This window comes from Vulpes vulpes, chromosome 6, assembly GCF_048418805.1.
Source record: "Vulpes vulpes isolate BD-2025 chromosome 6, VulVul3, whole genome shotgun sequence".
Taxonomy (NCBI): domain Eukaryota; kingdom Metazoa; phylum Chordata; class Mammalia; order Carnivora; family Canidae; genus Vulpes; species Vulpes vulpes.
Window position 1 is genome coordinate 113,894,749 of NC_132785.1, and position 13,500 is coordinate 113,908,248.

The 13,500-nt window shown below is 37.5% G+C and overlaps 1 protein-coding gene across 5 annotated transcripts in view; it reads left to right on the plus strand.

Annotated features, from left to right (window-relative positions):
• The window catches only part of TSHR (thyroid stimulating hormone receptor), a 152,046-nt gene that overhangs the window by 110,450 nt on the left and 28,096 nt on the right, over positions 1–13,500 (plus strand). For all 5 annotated transcript variants that reach the window (XM_026018443.2, XM_026018441.2, XM_026018444.2 and 2 more), the window contains 2 exons: positions 331–399; positions 11,289–11,366. In XM_026018443.2, the coding sequence (XP_025874228.1) occupies positions 331–399; positions 11,289–11,366 (147 nt within the window). The remainder of the gene's footprint in view (positions 1–330; positions 400–11,288; positions 11,367–13,500) is intronic.

The following is a 13,500-nucleotide window of genomic DNA, read 5'->3' on the forward strand; positions in this document are numbered from 1 at the left end:
ATCTTAAGAAACTGAAGTTATTCCTCCATTATTGACATTGGGTTAACTATTACCTGAAACTCTTCTTTTTTGGATATAGGTAGAATATTTTTTTAAAAATTCTTACCAGTGGCAAGTCATTGCTTTTCTGAGAAACAGCTTGAAGTTACTAGGAGCTGTCTGGAAAACAGGGATTCAAACTGGGAAATATTCTATGTCCGAAGCAAAACATACTGTAAAGTTTTCTTATGGGACCTGAGAACCTTCATGCACATTTCTGATTTTGCAGAAATGAACCCCAACCCTCACTTCTTATAGGTCACTGATTCCTCTTCTCTCTGTTGATTGTAGGAAACTATACAACAATGGCTTTACTTCAATCCAAGGACATGCTTTCAATGGGACAAAACTGGATGCTGTGTAAGTCAAGGGTAGCCATGGAAACCACTATCTTCCTCCACATTCCCAACCCCATCCAATTGGGGAGCATCCAATGGGTCAGAATTCTGTTAGAGAAAGTTTTGTCCAGAGCATTCCTCCACCCCAGAGTGAGTATGATCAAAACTTGGGGATGATGTTAAGGAACTTGACAAGAGCCAGCTTTAGCAAACACTTACAATGACTCCAATTCTAAATCCCAAAGCTTTTATCCCTGATAAAATGGAGAACCAGGGCATCACCTTCGAGTTCCTTGTAGGAGTGTGTGTGTGTGTGTGTGTGTGTGTGTGTAAATGTTCATGAGGGTACATTGTATAGGTACAGGAAGTAAAGCATGTCTTTAATTAAGTCCAAAGCTGTTCAGAAAGCAAGGTTTTTCTTTTTAGTTTTTTCTGGCACATTTTTAGAAAGATTTAGTTTATATCTGATTCCTTCAGAAATAGCTAAAAAGCCATATCCAACTTTTGCCTGACCCCCAAAAAATAAATAATGCCTAAGTTGTTGGCAAAAAGAATGTCACTTACATACGGTTCTGTGTTTGCTGTACTTTCCTGTCAGGTCTTTGTGGCCCCCAGTATCTACACCAGGGCATGCTTTGTGTCTAAGAGCTTGTGGACTGGTTCAGCCATACTAATTTGTGTTTTAACCTAATATCTAATAAGTGAAAAAACAATTTTAGTAGAGTCTGCTTCCCACATTGTGGTGGACTAATTAATTTGTAGAGCCTTCCTACTATAAAGCAACTAGATCATACATTTAAAAAAATTATATTTTGTCATAGCATCAAAAAAGGGAAATAAACTAGCAAACCAGGAGCTGAAACCAAAGTGCTGGATGCTTAAAGAAGGTTGAGTTTGCTAGGGGCAGCAGCCAACAGCAATGGTGCCGAGAGGCAAGGCTGTATGTAGTGCAGTGAGAAGATAGGGAAGTAATATAAACCTGAAACTCCTGGATTAAGCCAGCAAACTTGGATAAGAGCTGGACTGGTACCACCCTTGCAGTATCTCCTGATTCCTGGCAGAAATAAATGAAAACCTTTGCAGAGGGGAAAAAAAACAATGAAGGCCCCCAGCTTTTTTAAAGATCTAGACCCATCAAAATCACAGTCAAACTTCACACACAGGAGAAGAAAAACCACCATGGTAAGAGTCAGCTAGAACAACAAACAACAGATTTTTGTGTTTATCTTATAAAACATCACTGAGTACTTTTTTTCAGTTCCAGAATTGCTATTTGCTTTTTCAAAACATTTGCATGCTCATTTTTGACAGTCTTATTGCTTACTCTTTTGTGACTCCACCTTTTTCCCCCCCTTAAATATTTCATACATAGTTATTTTATATTCTGGAAGTGGTCATCACAAATCTGAAGGCCTATTGTCCTGGATCCATTGTGTTGTACAGTGCTTCTCAAACTTTATTGAACATATAATTCATCTGGGATCTTATTTAAATGCAGAATCCGATTAAATAGATCTTAAGTGGCCCAGAATTTTGCATTTCTAACAAGCTCCCAGGTGATGATGATGATGATGATGATGCTCCATGACCACACTTAAGCTGGGTGAGGTGAATAACCTGCACAATCATATGCAGTGACCTTGGGTGCAAACAAACAAAATACATGTAAATGAAGTGGTCTTGTTCTTTTTTTTTTTTTTAAGATTGATTCATTGGTTGGCTAATTGAGAGAAAGGGAGAGTGCACATAGAGGAAGAGGGAGAAGCAAGCTCCCGTCTGAGCAGGGAGCCCTAAGCGGGGGCTCAATCCCAGAATCCCCCCCCACCAAGATCATGACCTGAGCTGAGCTGAAGGTGATCCTTAACTGACTGAGCCACCCAAGCACCCCAAAGCAGTCTTGTTCTGATTTGGGAGTTAGGTGGTGGGTTCTGATAAAATTCCACTTTTAAAGAATAAATGCTAATAAGTTTGGAAATCATTATACCTCAGCATGGCTTTCTGAGTTTGTTTGAAGTGGATTCTCACTTTTTGCCAGGCTTTTGGTTTTCCTCATAGTCTTAATCAAATAGATATTAGAATACTTTCTCTAAATTGTCTCAGTCAGGTTATTAGTCATTTTTTAAAATGCACAATTACTGAGGAAGTCTGAAAAGACTCAATAGAGTGATAACATGAATACTTATACATCAGTTTTATTTATAGTATTGGAAAGACCTTACTTCCATCTTAACTTTATCATACAAATATCATATAACCCTTCATCCATTTTTCAATATTTTTATTGAACATCTACAATGAGCCAGGTACTGTGCTATTTACTGGTGATGCAAAGATGAACAAGATCAACGTGCTCCCTGCCTACACTGAGCATACATTCGAGTGGTGTCATCATGAGGGCAGTTATATTAGGGCCAAAGTACACTAGGGAGAAATGAAGCAAATCCAAAATATGTATTTGAGATTGAAAGTGACTAAACACTAAATATCCAATAACACCGACCTCCTTAGTTGGAGATATAAGCATGATTTCCCCTAGATTTATTGCATTTTAAAAAATTACTAAGCATTCAACCTTAATACTACATGAATCTAACCAAATATTTTCCTCTTTGATTCAACTATTCCTAGAAAGCCATGGCCTTAAGGGTAATAATCATCCAAGTTCAGATTTTCTGTGAAGAAAGTGGAGAATTTGAACTTCTTAAAATACAATTGGCAGACACTTATGGTATAAAGATTTCAGAAAACTATCACACCATTCTAGATAGCAGGTGCATCAAGATGTTAGCATTAAGGCAACAGAGAACCACTAGCAAGGGCAGGGGTAGGGAGGATGAAGAAACCTTCAATCAGGGAGACCAGATCTGATAATAAGGCTCCGAATTCAATGTGTCCAGCTGACTCTTTCCTGAACCACAACTGTCTTTCCAAAATGCTGGATCAGATAAAGAACCAGAAACAAACCTTGAATATAAGGTCATTTATTAGTAAAAGTTTTATTATTCACAAGCAAAATATGTTAAAGCCCATGATTAGGAGCTAGGTTTTTAATTATTTGCCTCTTTATCCTGCTATTTGCCTCTTTATCCTTCCTGTCTTTGGAAGGTCTCACCTTCAATCACTCTCAGTTATCATTTTTTAAAGAACAGCAATATGGGGTACAAAATTCAGCCTTTAAGGTCTAAATAGCCTAGTTCTTACTACTGGCTGAAATTGAAATTACCTGGCAGATTTGAAAGCACTGATGTCCAGATTTTACCACCAGACATTCTGGTGTGATTGGTTTGGGTGTAGCCAAGGCATGGGGATTTAAAAAATTTCCCTAGGTGCAGCCAATGTAAAGTAAAAGTCAAGAACCAACCATCCCCTATGACTTAGCAATTCCACTACCACCTATTTATCCAAAGATACAAACATAGTAATTCAAAGAGGCACCTGCACCCCCATGTTTATAGCAGCAATGTCTCCAATAGCCAAACTATGGAAAGAGTCTAGATGTCCATCAACAGATGATTGGATAAAGAAGATGTGGCAGATATATAAAATGGAATATTACTCAGCCATCACAAAGAATGAAATCTTGACATTTGCAATAATCTGGATGGAACTGGAGGGTAAGTCAGTCAGAGAAAGAGAAATACCGTAGGATTTCACTCATCTGTGGAACTTAAGAAGCAAATCAGATGATCATAGGGGAAGGGAAAAAAAACTAAGATAAAAATTGGGAGGAAGGCAAACCATCAGAGATGTTGAACTCTAGGAAACAAACTGAGAGTTGCTGGAAGGGAGATAGGTGGGGGGATGGGATAACTGGGTGATAGGCAGTAAGGAGAGTATGTGACGTAATGAGCACTGGATGTTATATGCAACTGATGAATCACTAAATTCTACCTCTGAAACTAATAAAAACAAAACACGAACAAAACAGAAAGTTAAGAACCACTGCTGTGGATTATGTTATCGTTCTTCTTGTACAATAGTCATATTTTGCACACAAAGGGAATGAAGCCAAGAGTGAACACATGGCTTTTTAAATTTTTCCTTAACATGGGTTTTTTAATTTGATAGAACTAGCTAGAGGCCAAGCTAAAACCAGGACCCGGATTCCCCGGTTCCGAGACTCTTCACTGAACCCTGCTGGGATTTGTCATTGTTGACCTAGCAGCCACCACCTAGGCTTGGACATCCAACTCCTCTGCCTACTACTTCTTGTTACTTAGCTCAAGAGAATGGGCTAGGAACACTAAACTAAGAACACTTCTTAGCTCAGTCTGTTACAGGCATGAAATACAGAAGCTAAGATATCATATAGCTGAGAAGAGTCCACTCTTGAGAGAAAAGAGTCCACTCAAAACTCAAGGCATAACCAGTAGAAATTTCAGAAAGACTCACACCAAGCAACAGTGTCATTCATCAATAAGAACCTGACATTATCAATGCAGCAAGGTCACCAACTTAGCGAACTTTCAAATGAGGTCTGAGTGGGAGACACCTTAATGAAAGGGCTGGTGTAAAAATTTTATTGAATTCAAAGAACTGGGGTTAAAGTTAGGCTATGTACATTGACTATTTTACTTCAAAACATCTCATGCTTAGTCATAAATTGGCCTTTTGTTATGTTTAAAGGACTCCACAAAAACTTCAAGAGATTTTTAAAGTGAATCTTCTGTATTCAGGAGACTATTGTGCTCTGTGTTTCTCAGTGTAAGTCTAGCAACATATTATTTTATGGCTCCGGTCATAAAATCAGCTGCAGAATGTCAAAGGAGTTTAGAGACACTTTCTAATGAAAAGATGGAAACACTAACAAGAGAGCAATAACTTCTATTTTATTTTTTATTTATTTTTAAGAACTTCTATTTTAGATTCTCCCCAAGTCTTATGGCATTTTCCAAATTATGTTACTTGAATTCTCTTTCCATGGTAAATTAATGTATGTTATTTTTAGAAAGCTATCCATAGCCTTATAAAGTTCAACAAAGTATAAAAGTTGACTTATTGGGTCTTTTTAATAGGACAATCTGAATTACTAGTGTCCAAGACGGGGATACAGTATGCAGAGCTTCCCAGGGAGCTCTTGGTTCCAGGAGCATCTCTCTGGATCGGTGTGCCACAGAACAGTTTTCAGGATATGCTACTCAAGAAAGAATCTTTTGACATGCCAACTTGTTGGGTGACAGATAAATTTAATGAGGTTTATGTTCAAGGCAGCCTGTGGAGAATCTAAGAGCCGGTAGCGTTTCAGATCTTCCAGCGATCTTCTGAAATTAAACACATGAAGAGGTTATGTATGAAGACTCTCTCTACCTTCTCACCATCTTTCTCCTCTGACCTTCTCATGGGCCCCATGAGAGGCTTGGCTAATGGCGGAGAATTATTCTGTTGGAGACAGTGGATTTTAATTCACTGGTTCCCTGAATTACAGCCTTTCGTAGTTACTATAACTATCCCTTTAAAGATAGGAAATCATTGCACCATTTTCACTATACTTTCTTGACATTTTTATGTGGAATATTAAAGTTTTAGAAGGATTTAACTAATGTAGGAAATATTTAAGTGAGAATCATTTGTTTCTTGATTTTTAGAAGTCTATATCAGAGATCAGCAAACATTTTTGGAAAGATGAATATTTTAGGCTTTGTGGGCCATAAGATCTCTGTCATGCCTACTCAACTCTGCCGTTATAATGTGGCAGCAGCCACAGACAATGTGTAAATAAATGGCTGTGACTATATTTCAACAAAACTTTATTTACAAAAGCAGGTGGCAGACAGAATTTGACCAGATGGTCATAGTTTGTGGACTTCTGGTCTAGATGGGGGTATTCAGTGAGGATGACCATTGTGTGATAAAATATGTAGTGTATTTCTCCCAATTCGTGATAAAGATCAAAGGCAAGTATGGGCTAAAGATAAGTATCTGGAAAAAAAATATTTCAGGGTTTGAAAGTTCAGATCCAATCATAATAAAAAACAAAGATCTTTTTTTCCAATTAGTATTTTGAATTCACACTTGAAACTCGGTCCTAAAACAATGTTCTTTCATTCTGCCCTCAGTTTGATTCCTGGTTGATGGAAACTTATTTTTTCTTAGAGTTAAGCATTTCAATAAAAAGTACTGTGTAAATCCAAGGTAAAATCAAAGTGGTGATGGCGCTAAGGAGGTTTGGGACTACAGGAAGATAAGGGTTGAGTAGCAGATGGAGAAAACAATGGTCAAGTTTCCACAGTCATAACGAAGTAGTAGTCACTTTGTGATTTTAACACAGGCCTGATGCCTCTGGTCTCAATGCTAATTGTGATCTTAAACTAACGTGAGCACATCAGTATCCTATAAGGATCCTATTTGTGTTCAAAGATTACACATAGCATGTGAGCAACTTGGTAAATTCTCCAAAAGTTGGTTCAAATTCTTTAGGTTCTAATTTAAATAATGTGTCATCTTCCAAAAGTAATGATTTTGGAGTAATGATTCCCCATCATCCACCTCATGTCAATTTACTAAAATTATCAAATTTAGCCTCATTTAGACTTTTTTTTAAATGTAACTAAAGTGTAAACTTGCAGCCAAGTTGGTCAAGTTCCACACTGAGAATAAGCACTGATGCCTCCAGCAGCAGTTGGGTAATTAGTCACAAGTTCATGAACATTATGGCAGATGTGTAAAAGCACATGGCCCTGTGATTTCATGTGGAACCAAGCACACTGTCATCACTCAGATGTGAAATTAACAAAAATACAAGCATTTCTTGCTCAGCAGAAGTTGAACTGCTCCCAGTCATAAGCAAAGTCACAAATTCATTCCTTGGAACCTCTTTTCCATCCTCTTTCCACACGATCTGGCATGGGGATATGTTGCTTATCTCAGAATGTCTGATTCCCTGTATTGTATTTTCTATTGTCAAACTCTAGTAACTAGCTACTATCTGACAGTAAGCATTTGGGCAGGAAAAAAATACCATTTGATCTACTAAGAACACACGGAAACACTAATCACTATGAACCGAGAAGTCAACAAAAGTTATGTGTGCTAATTAGCATCACACATTAGCTGATTAGAAGCAAAACACCAAAGCTTGAAGCACTGGGACAAGATGATGATAGAGAAGATTAAGGGATGAAGCAGGCTATTACTTCTCGTGGAGTATTTGAACAGCTTGTCAGATATGCTCCAAAGCTGGCTTTTACCTCCTTTTACCTCTGCTGAAACCTTGAGCATTTTCCTACCTGTTAATGTTTACAGGTCTCCTGACTTCTGCTATCAAAAAGGTTTCCATGGAGCAGAGGGCTGGGCACAGGTTCCCTTTAATTCTTCCAAATAATCAATACTATGAGGGGGAACACTGTTTCTTACAGAAGTGTTCCCCTGAGTCTCACAATGTAAACAGGTGCCAGCCCAGGTTTACCCAAAAGGAATTATGGAAATTCAGGCTGAAATTCCATCTTGGAGCTGAAATGTATCGCAAAATTCCTGAGAGAGCAAAGCTCAGCAGCAACTACAACCCACCGTGTCATACTCCTCCCTCTGACACAGGTCACTTCTTCACCTAAACATAATATAGAGGGTGCCTCTAGCTAACAGTTACCCAACAACTGGACTTTCATTTTTTTCATCTAGCAGGTTTTTATTGAATGGCTGCTATGTGCCAAATATGAGTACAATGAAGAAAGATGTGGGCTATAATATTGTATCCATCATACTTAGTTCATCAGATGACATTCTTCCACAACTCATTTCTGACCATCCTTTTTCAGACCACATTGTTCTTCTGCACATCTGTGAAATGTACAGCGCAAACAGTATAAAGGCATTGAACACACATGTACCAGTGTCTATGTTATTTAAAAGGAAATGCTTGTTCTTTTCCTATAAGCCTTCACAGTATTTGTATTGAGAAATCCTGGCTTTCAAGAAGCTTCTCCTTTCAACTCTGACTCCAAGACTTTATATTGACTATTAATTTCATTTATGTTCACCATGTCCTTGTAAAAGGACTTAAGTTATCTTAAATGATCACGAACCCCAACCCTATAAAATAATGATTGTCTGGTGTAGCTTACCCAGAGACCCTACCAAGATTTGTGATTGATTTACCCAAGCTAGTTTATAGAATGTAGATTCTAGGGCAATCAGCCTAGATCATGATGAACGAACCAGTTTAAATAGACTGACATTTCCAGGCAACACTATATGATAAATAGGGATGATCGAAGCACTTTCTTCCTGGATATTAAGGGTTTTATGGCTATATGGCCCCATCTCATTCTCTTAGCTTCAAATGGAAAGTATCATCAGCAATCTGAATCCAAGGTAAAAAGCTTCATGGAATTATCACAATCTATGATAATAAGGAAGTCCTCCAAACTGCTAAACATGGCGTGATAGTTTCATTTTTGAACACCTAATTATCTCTAAAAGATAAAGTGCCCAACAACCCTGCTGGTTTTAGAGAACACAGCTTGGGATCTCCCCCAAGAGCCAGTTCATCTCCGTTCAAGCTGGCTGCACCCTCTCTCCATCCTCCTTCTCCCCTCTGGACTCTGGCTGGCTTTCCCGGTTTGAAATCTTCTGCAGTGTTTCTGGTAAACTACAATGCTTATCAACCATTCTCCTTATCCTTGGGGGCGTATTGAATATCAGATGAAAACACTACAGAATTGGACAAGCAATTATTTAGTTTTATAATAATTTTTAATGATTAGAGTAAGCCGATTTTCTCTTGCAGCAGTCTGAGATGAAGAGGAAAAACTGAGATGAGCTCACTGATCTTCACTTGATTTTCAGCAGTCCGGGAACAGAATGTGATCTGCAAGTTGCATGGTCCAAAGAATACAAAAAGAGATTCAAGCCAGTGCCACACTTATGCTTAGCTTAGTTGCCTTTTTACAAAATCATGCTGTTCAAGATCTTCTCTCCTGTTGTTTCTCCAAGGTGGCTCTTGCCCACTCTAGCTATCACTGACCAAAGGAATTCCATGGACATTGTGAGTTGAGGGACAAACAGTGACCAAGGAAGCAGGTGATTAACAGCCTTACACGATAGCCATTCAACCCCAAGGCACAGATGAGCTCCTGTAGCACCTTAATTGGGTTTTTGTATATTTTTGAGATTAATGAAACCCCTCCATTTAAAACTTAACAATGTCCTAGAAAGCTTAGTGTCCAGCCACTGCCTGAAAAAGCCATGTCTGGGCCATACCCTATGGGATTTGTAAATCAGCTGCCTTGTCATTGCCATCAAGAAAGTCCATGGGCCATCATATCATATGCTGAGTCTTCTCTTCTTTCACTCTCTATTACTTTTTCCTTAAAGCAATCACATGTGTAACCCACCTCACTATTTTGGAAGAGATGTACATTAACTTTTTTATTCACTCATTTACACATTCATTCTCTGTAATCTTATCTGTATAACCTGCTCTCCCTCTAAAATAGGATGGTCAGAGTAAATACAGGCCATCCAATTAAATTTGAATTTCAGATAAACAACTCTTTAGTACAAAAATGTTTCAAAACTTACAATGGGGAATACTTATGCTAAAAATTATTCATTGTTTTTCCGGGCATCTTGTATTTTTATTTGCTAAATCTGGCAACCCTGTACCAAAGAAAAAATCTGAATCTCTGACAGTCTTTATTACAAATATTGCATTTAAGAAATTGAAGGTTTGTGGCAACCCTGCATCAAGCAACTCTACTGGTGCCATTTTTCCAACAACATTTGCTCACTTCATGTCTCTGTGTCACATTTTGGTAGTTCTCGCAATATTTCAAACTTTTTCATTACTATTTTGTTTAAATGCTGCAGTCTCATGATAAAACTTGAACGGATGAGGAGTGGCTTCTTATGGATGAGGAGTAGTTTCTTTCAATGGAATCTATACCTGGAGAAGATGCTGTGAAGATTGTTGAAATGACAACAAAGAATTTAGAATATAACATAAATTTGGCTGATAAACCAGAAGCAGGTTTTGAGAGGACTGACCTCATCTTTGAAAGTTCTATAGGTAAAATGCTATCAAACAGCATCACATGTTACAGAGAAATCATTCTTGAAAAGAAAAATCAATCAATGCAGCAAATTTCACAGCTGTCTTATTTTAAGAAATTGCCACATCCACCCTGACCTTCAGCGGTTCAGACCTTCACTCTGATCGGTCAGCAGCCATCAAAACTGAGGCAAGATCCTCCACCAGCAAAGAGATTGTGACTTCCTATAAGTTCAGATGATGGTTAGCATTTTTAAAAATTAAAGTATGTATATTAGTTTTTTAAACATAATGCTATTGTACACTTATAAGACAGTAATATAGTGTAAACATAACTTTTATATGCACTGGGAAATCAAAAAATCCATTCTTATGGCGGTCTGGAACCAAACCTGCAGTATCTTTGAGGTATGCCTACAAATAGGGAACTAGGCAACTTTTATAAAATCTAGATATGCAAACTATATCATAAATGTGCTCACTTCCAAAGACATCTGCCATAATATGTGTAAACTTTGTACAACTGAAACCTAGGATGTTTTGAGTGCTTAAGCCAGAAGAAGGTAGGTGTTTTCCAAATTCTTAAAAACCAGTTAATAGGAGCACCTGGTGGCTCAGTCAGTTAAGCATCTGACTCTTGATTTTGGCTCAGGTCACGATCTCATGGTCATGGGATGGAGGCCTGCATTAGACTCCAAACTCAACAGAGAGTCTGCTGGAGAGAATCAAGCTGAATCCTCTCCCTCCCCTCCCCTCCGCCCCTGCCCCTGCTTGTGCATGTGCTCTCTCTCTTGCTCTCTCTCTCAAATCAATCAATCTTTTAAAAAAAAAAAATAGCTAGGGAGACTATGCTCACATTTCATTTTGGTATTTATATTAATTTGCTTAACCTCACCTTATTCATTCTTTCTCTCTCTCTCTAGTTACCTGAACAAGAATAAATACCTGTCAGCTATCGACAAAGATGCATTTGGAGGAGTGTACAGTGGACCAACCTTACTGTGAGTAAGGCATACAAAAGAATATGTCAGTCCTTATTTTATTTTATTTTATTTTATTTTATTTTATTTTATTTTATTTTATTTTATTTGGAATGAAGGGGTCACTAAGAGGAGTAGCTGATGCTTATGGGTAGGGAATGTTGATATCTTGGCTGAAGACTTTCACCAGTACTCTCCTGCCCAGCGGTTTAGGCTACTGCTTGGAAGAAAGTCCTTGTTCTTTGAGACTCAGAAGGCCTTACACTCCACCATGCCATCCTGATGCCTCATCAGGAAGTCACCTTGGTGTGGACATTCATAGAGGCCCTCTTGTGGAAAAAAAAACAGCTTTGAGCAACTGCTATTTGCAAAAATTCTGAGATATAGATCTACAAATAGGTAGAAGGCACTCTATGCAGAGAAGTATGTGTGTGAATGTGCACTGCACAATGCCTGGCATGAAGAAGGAAGAGTATAGTTTGGTTCGTTTCTGGTAAAACTTACAATCACTGGAAAAGATGGGACATAATTATTTTTAAAACAGCAGAAAAAATATCTATTTGTGCATTTCTTCGATTCCTATCGCCATATCTAATAGGTGATCAAGTTCTGACAATTTTTGTCTCCCTCAAGTATGTTTATCAGTACCATCTCTCCTCTTCCCTGGTTTTGCCTTTGTTCAGAATCTCACCATTGAGCATCTGGTCAAGTTCTTGCCAAAGAAGAACATAGCACCCCAGGAGAGATACAAGCTAATCCATTAGAGGCAAGAATAAATATTAGAAGCTCTATTTATACTTAAGTTTTTAAAAATGAGAGCAAATCAAGTTTTGCTACTATTTTATCCACAAATGACTACGGTCCCTCAGGTGTCAGGTAGGGAATGGATGCATCCCCAGGGAATAATGGGTGATCCACAGTTCAAAGACTTCACATCTATACTCTGACTTTTAACAATTGTGCTTCCCTTTCAGATTAAATACACCTAGTTAAGTGAATTCGTAACCTTATTTTCTCAACAGATAGGCTCCATATGAGAAGGCAAAGTGACCCTGAAAAATCTACTGTACCACATGGGGGTTCTTTGTTAACTCATGGCAAAGTACTTAGAATGTTTTTCTTTCTATAAAAACACAAGTGAAAAAAAAAGTGTTGACCTTTTCTGTGTTTTTTTTTAACATGGAAGATACTTTTAAAAGACAACTTTAACTGCCCCTTCAAGATAAAGGTGATATTTCATTAATGAATATTGTTTTTCTGAAGAAATTTGTGCTTTAGAAAGGGCCTTTAGAAACAAGTATTTTAAAACATTTCCATGTTATGTGATTTTCCTGGTGAGAATGGTGAATGTCACTTATGAAAATTATGTTTTGTTAAAGCCAGAAATTGAATTTTACCCTGTTGAAATATATTTCAAATTAATAATTACAGTGTATTTAAAATCCATTTGTATAAAATATGAAAATGAAACACCTTTAGGTTAGTGTGCAAAGACAACTGATTGACATCTGAGAATATGAATTTCAATAAAAACATGTGTTTAATTCCTGAATTGGATTGAGAGATGAGAATCTTAACTTCATAAGTACTGCCAAGCTGGCCTTATTCCATGTGGAACCATCTATCTTTGTGAAGTAACTTTTTCATTGACAGCCATTTAAACCAAAACCAAAATAAACTGAACCAGAAGCAGACCCTTGGAATACCTACATCAGAAAGGGTTAAACAGCAATTTTTGAAATTAGTGAAGTATATTTAATTACACTGCTTTCACCTTAGTGAAATTTTAAGAAAATGTTACTTATTTATTTTCATCTTATCCTTTTTAAATTTATGTTTAGAGTTTTTTATAATCTGTATTATGTGTATTACAGTAATATGTATGTAAAGCTCATAAACGTGTATATGTTAAAGGCATGTACTCAAACATTTTTTACTTGTGAATATGTGACATTGGAAGAATTTAAAGACCAATGAAAGACCACATACACTCAAATTGGGGGTCTGCTACAAGATGAATGGCTGGCTCAAGAATCAAAATACAGCTTCCTTTATGGAGAAAATCTTCCCATGAGAGCACAGTTGCCCCACTGAACAGTGTGCTTGCATTATACCATAAGCTTCTTATGTTTGTCAAGGACTCATAAGAATAAGT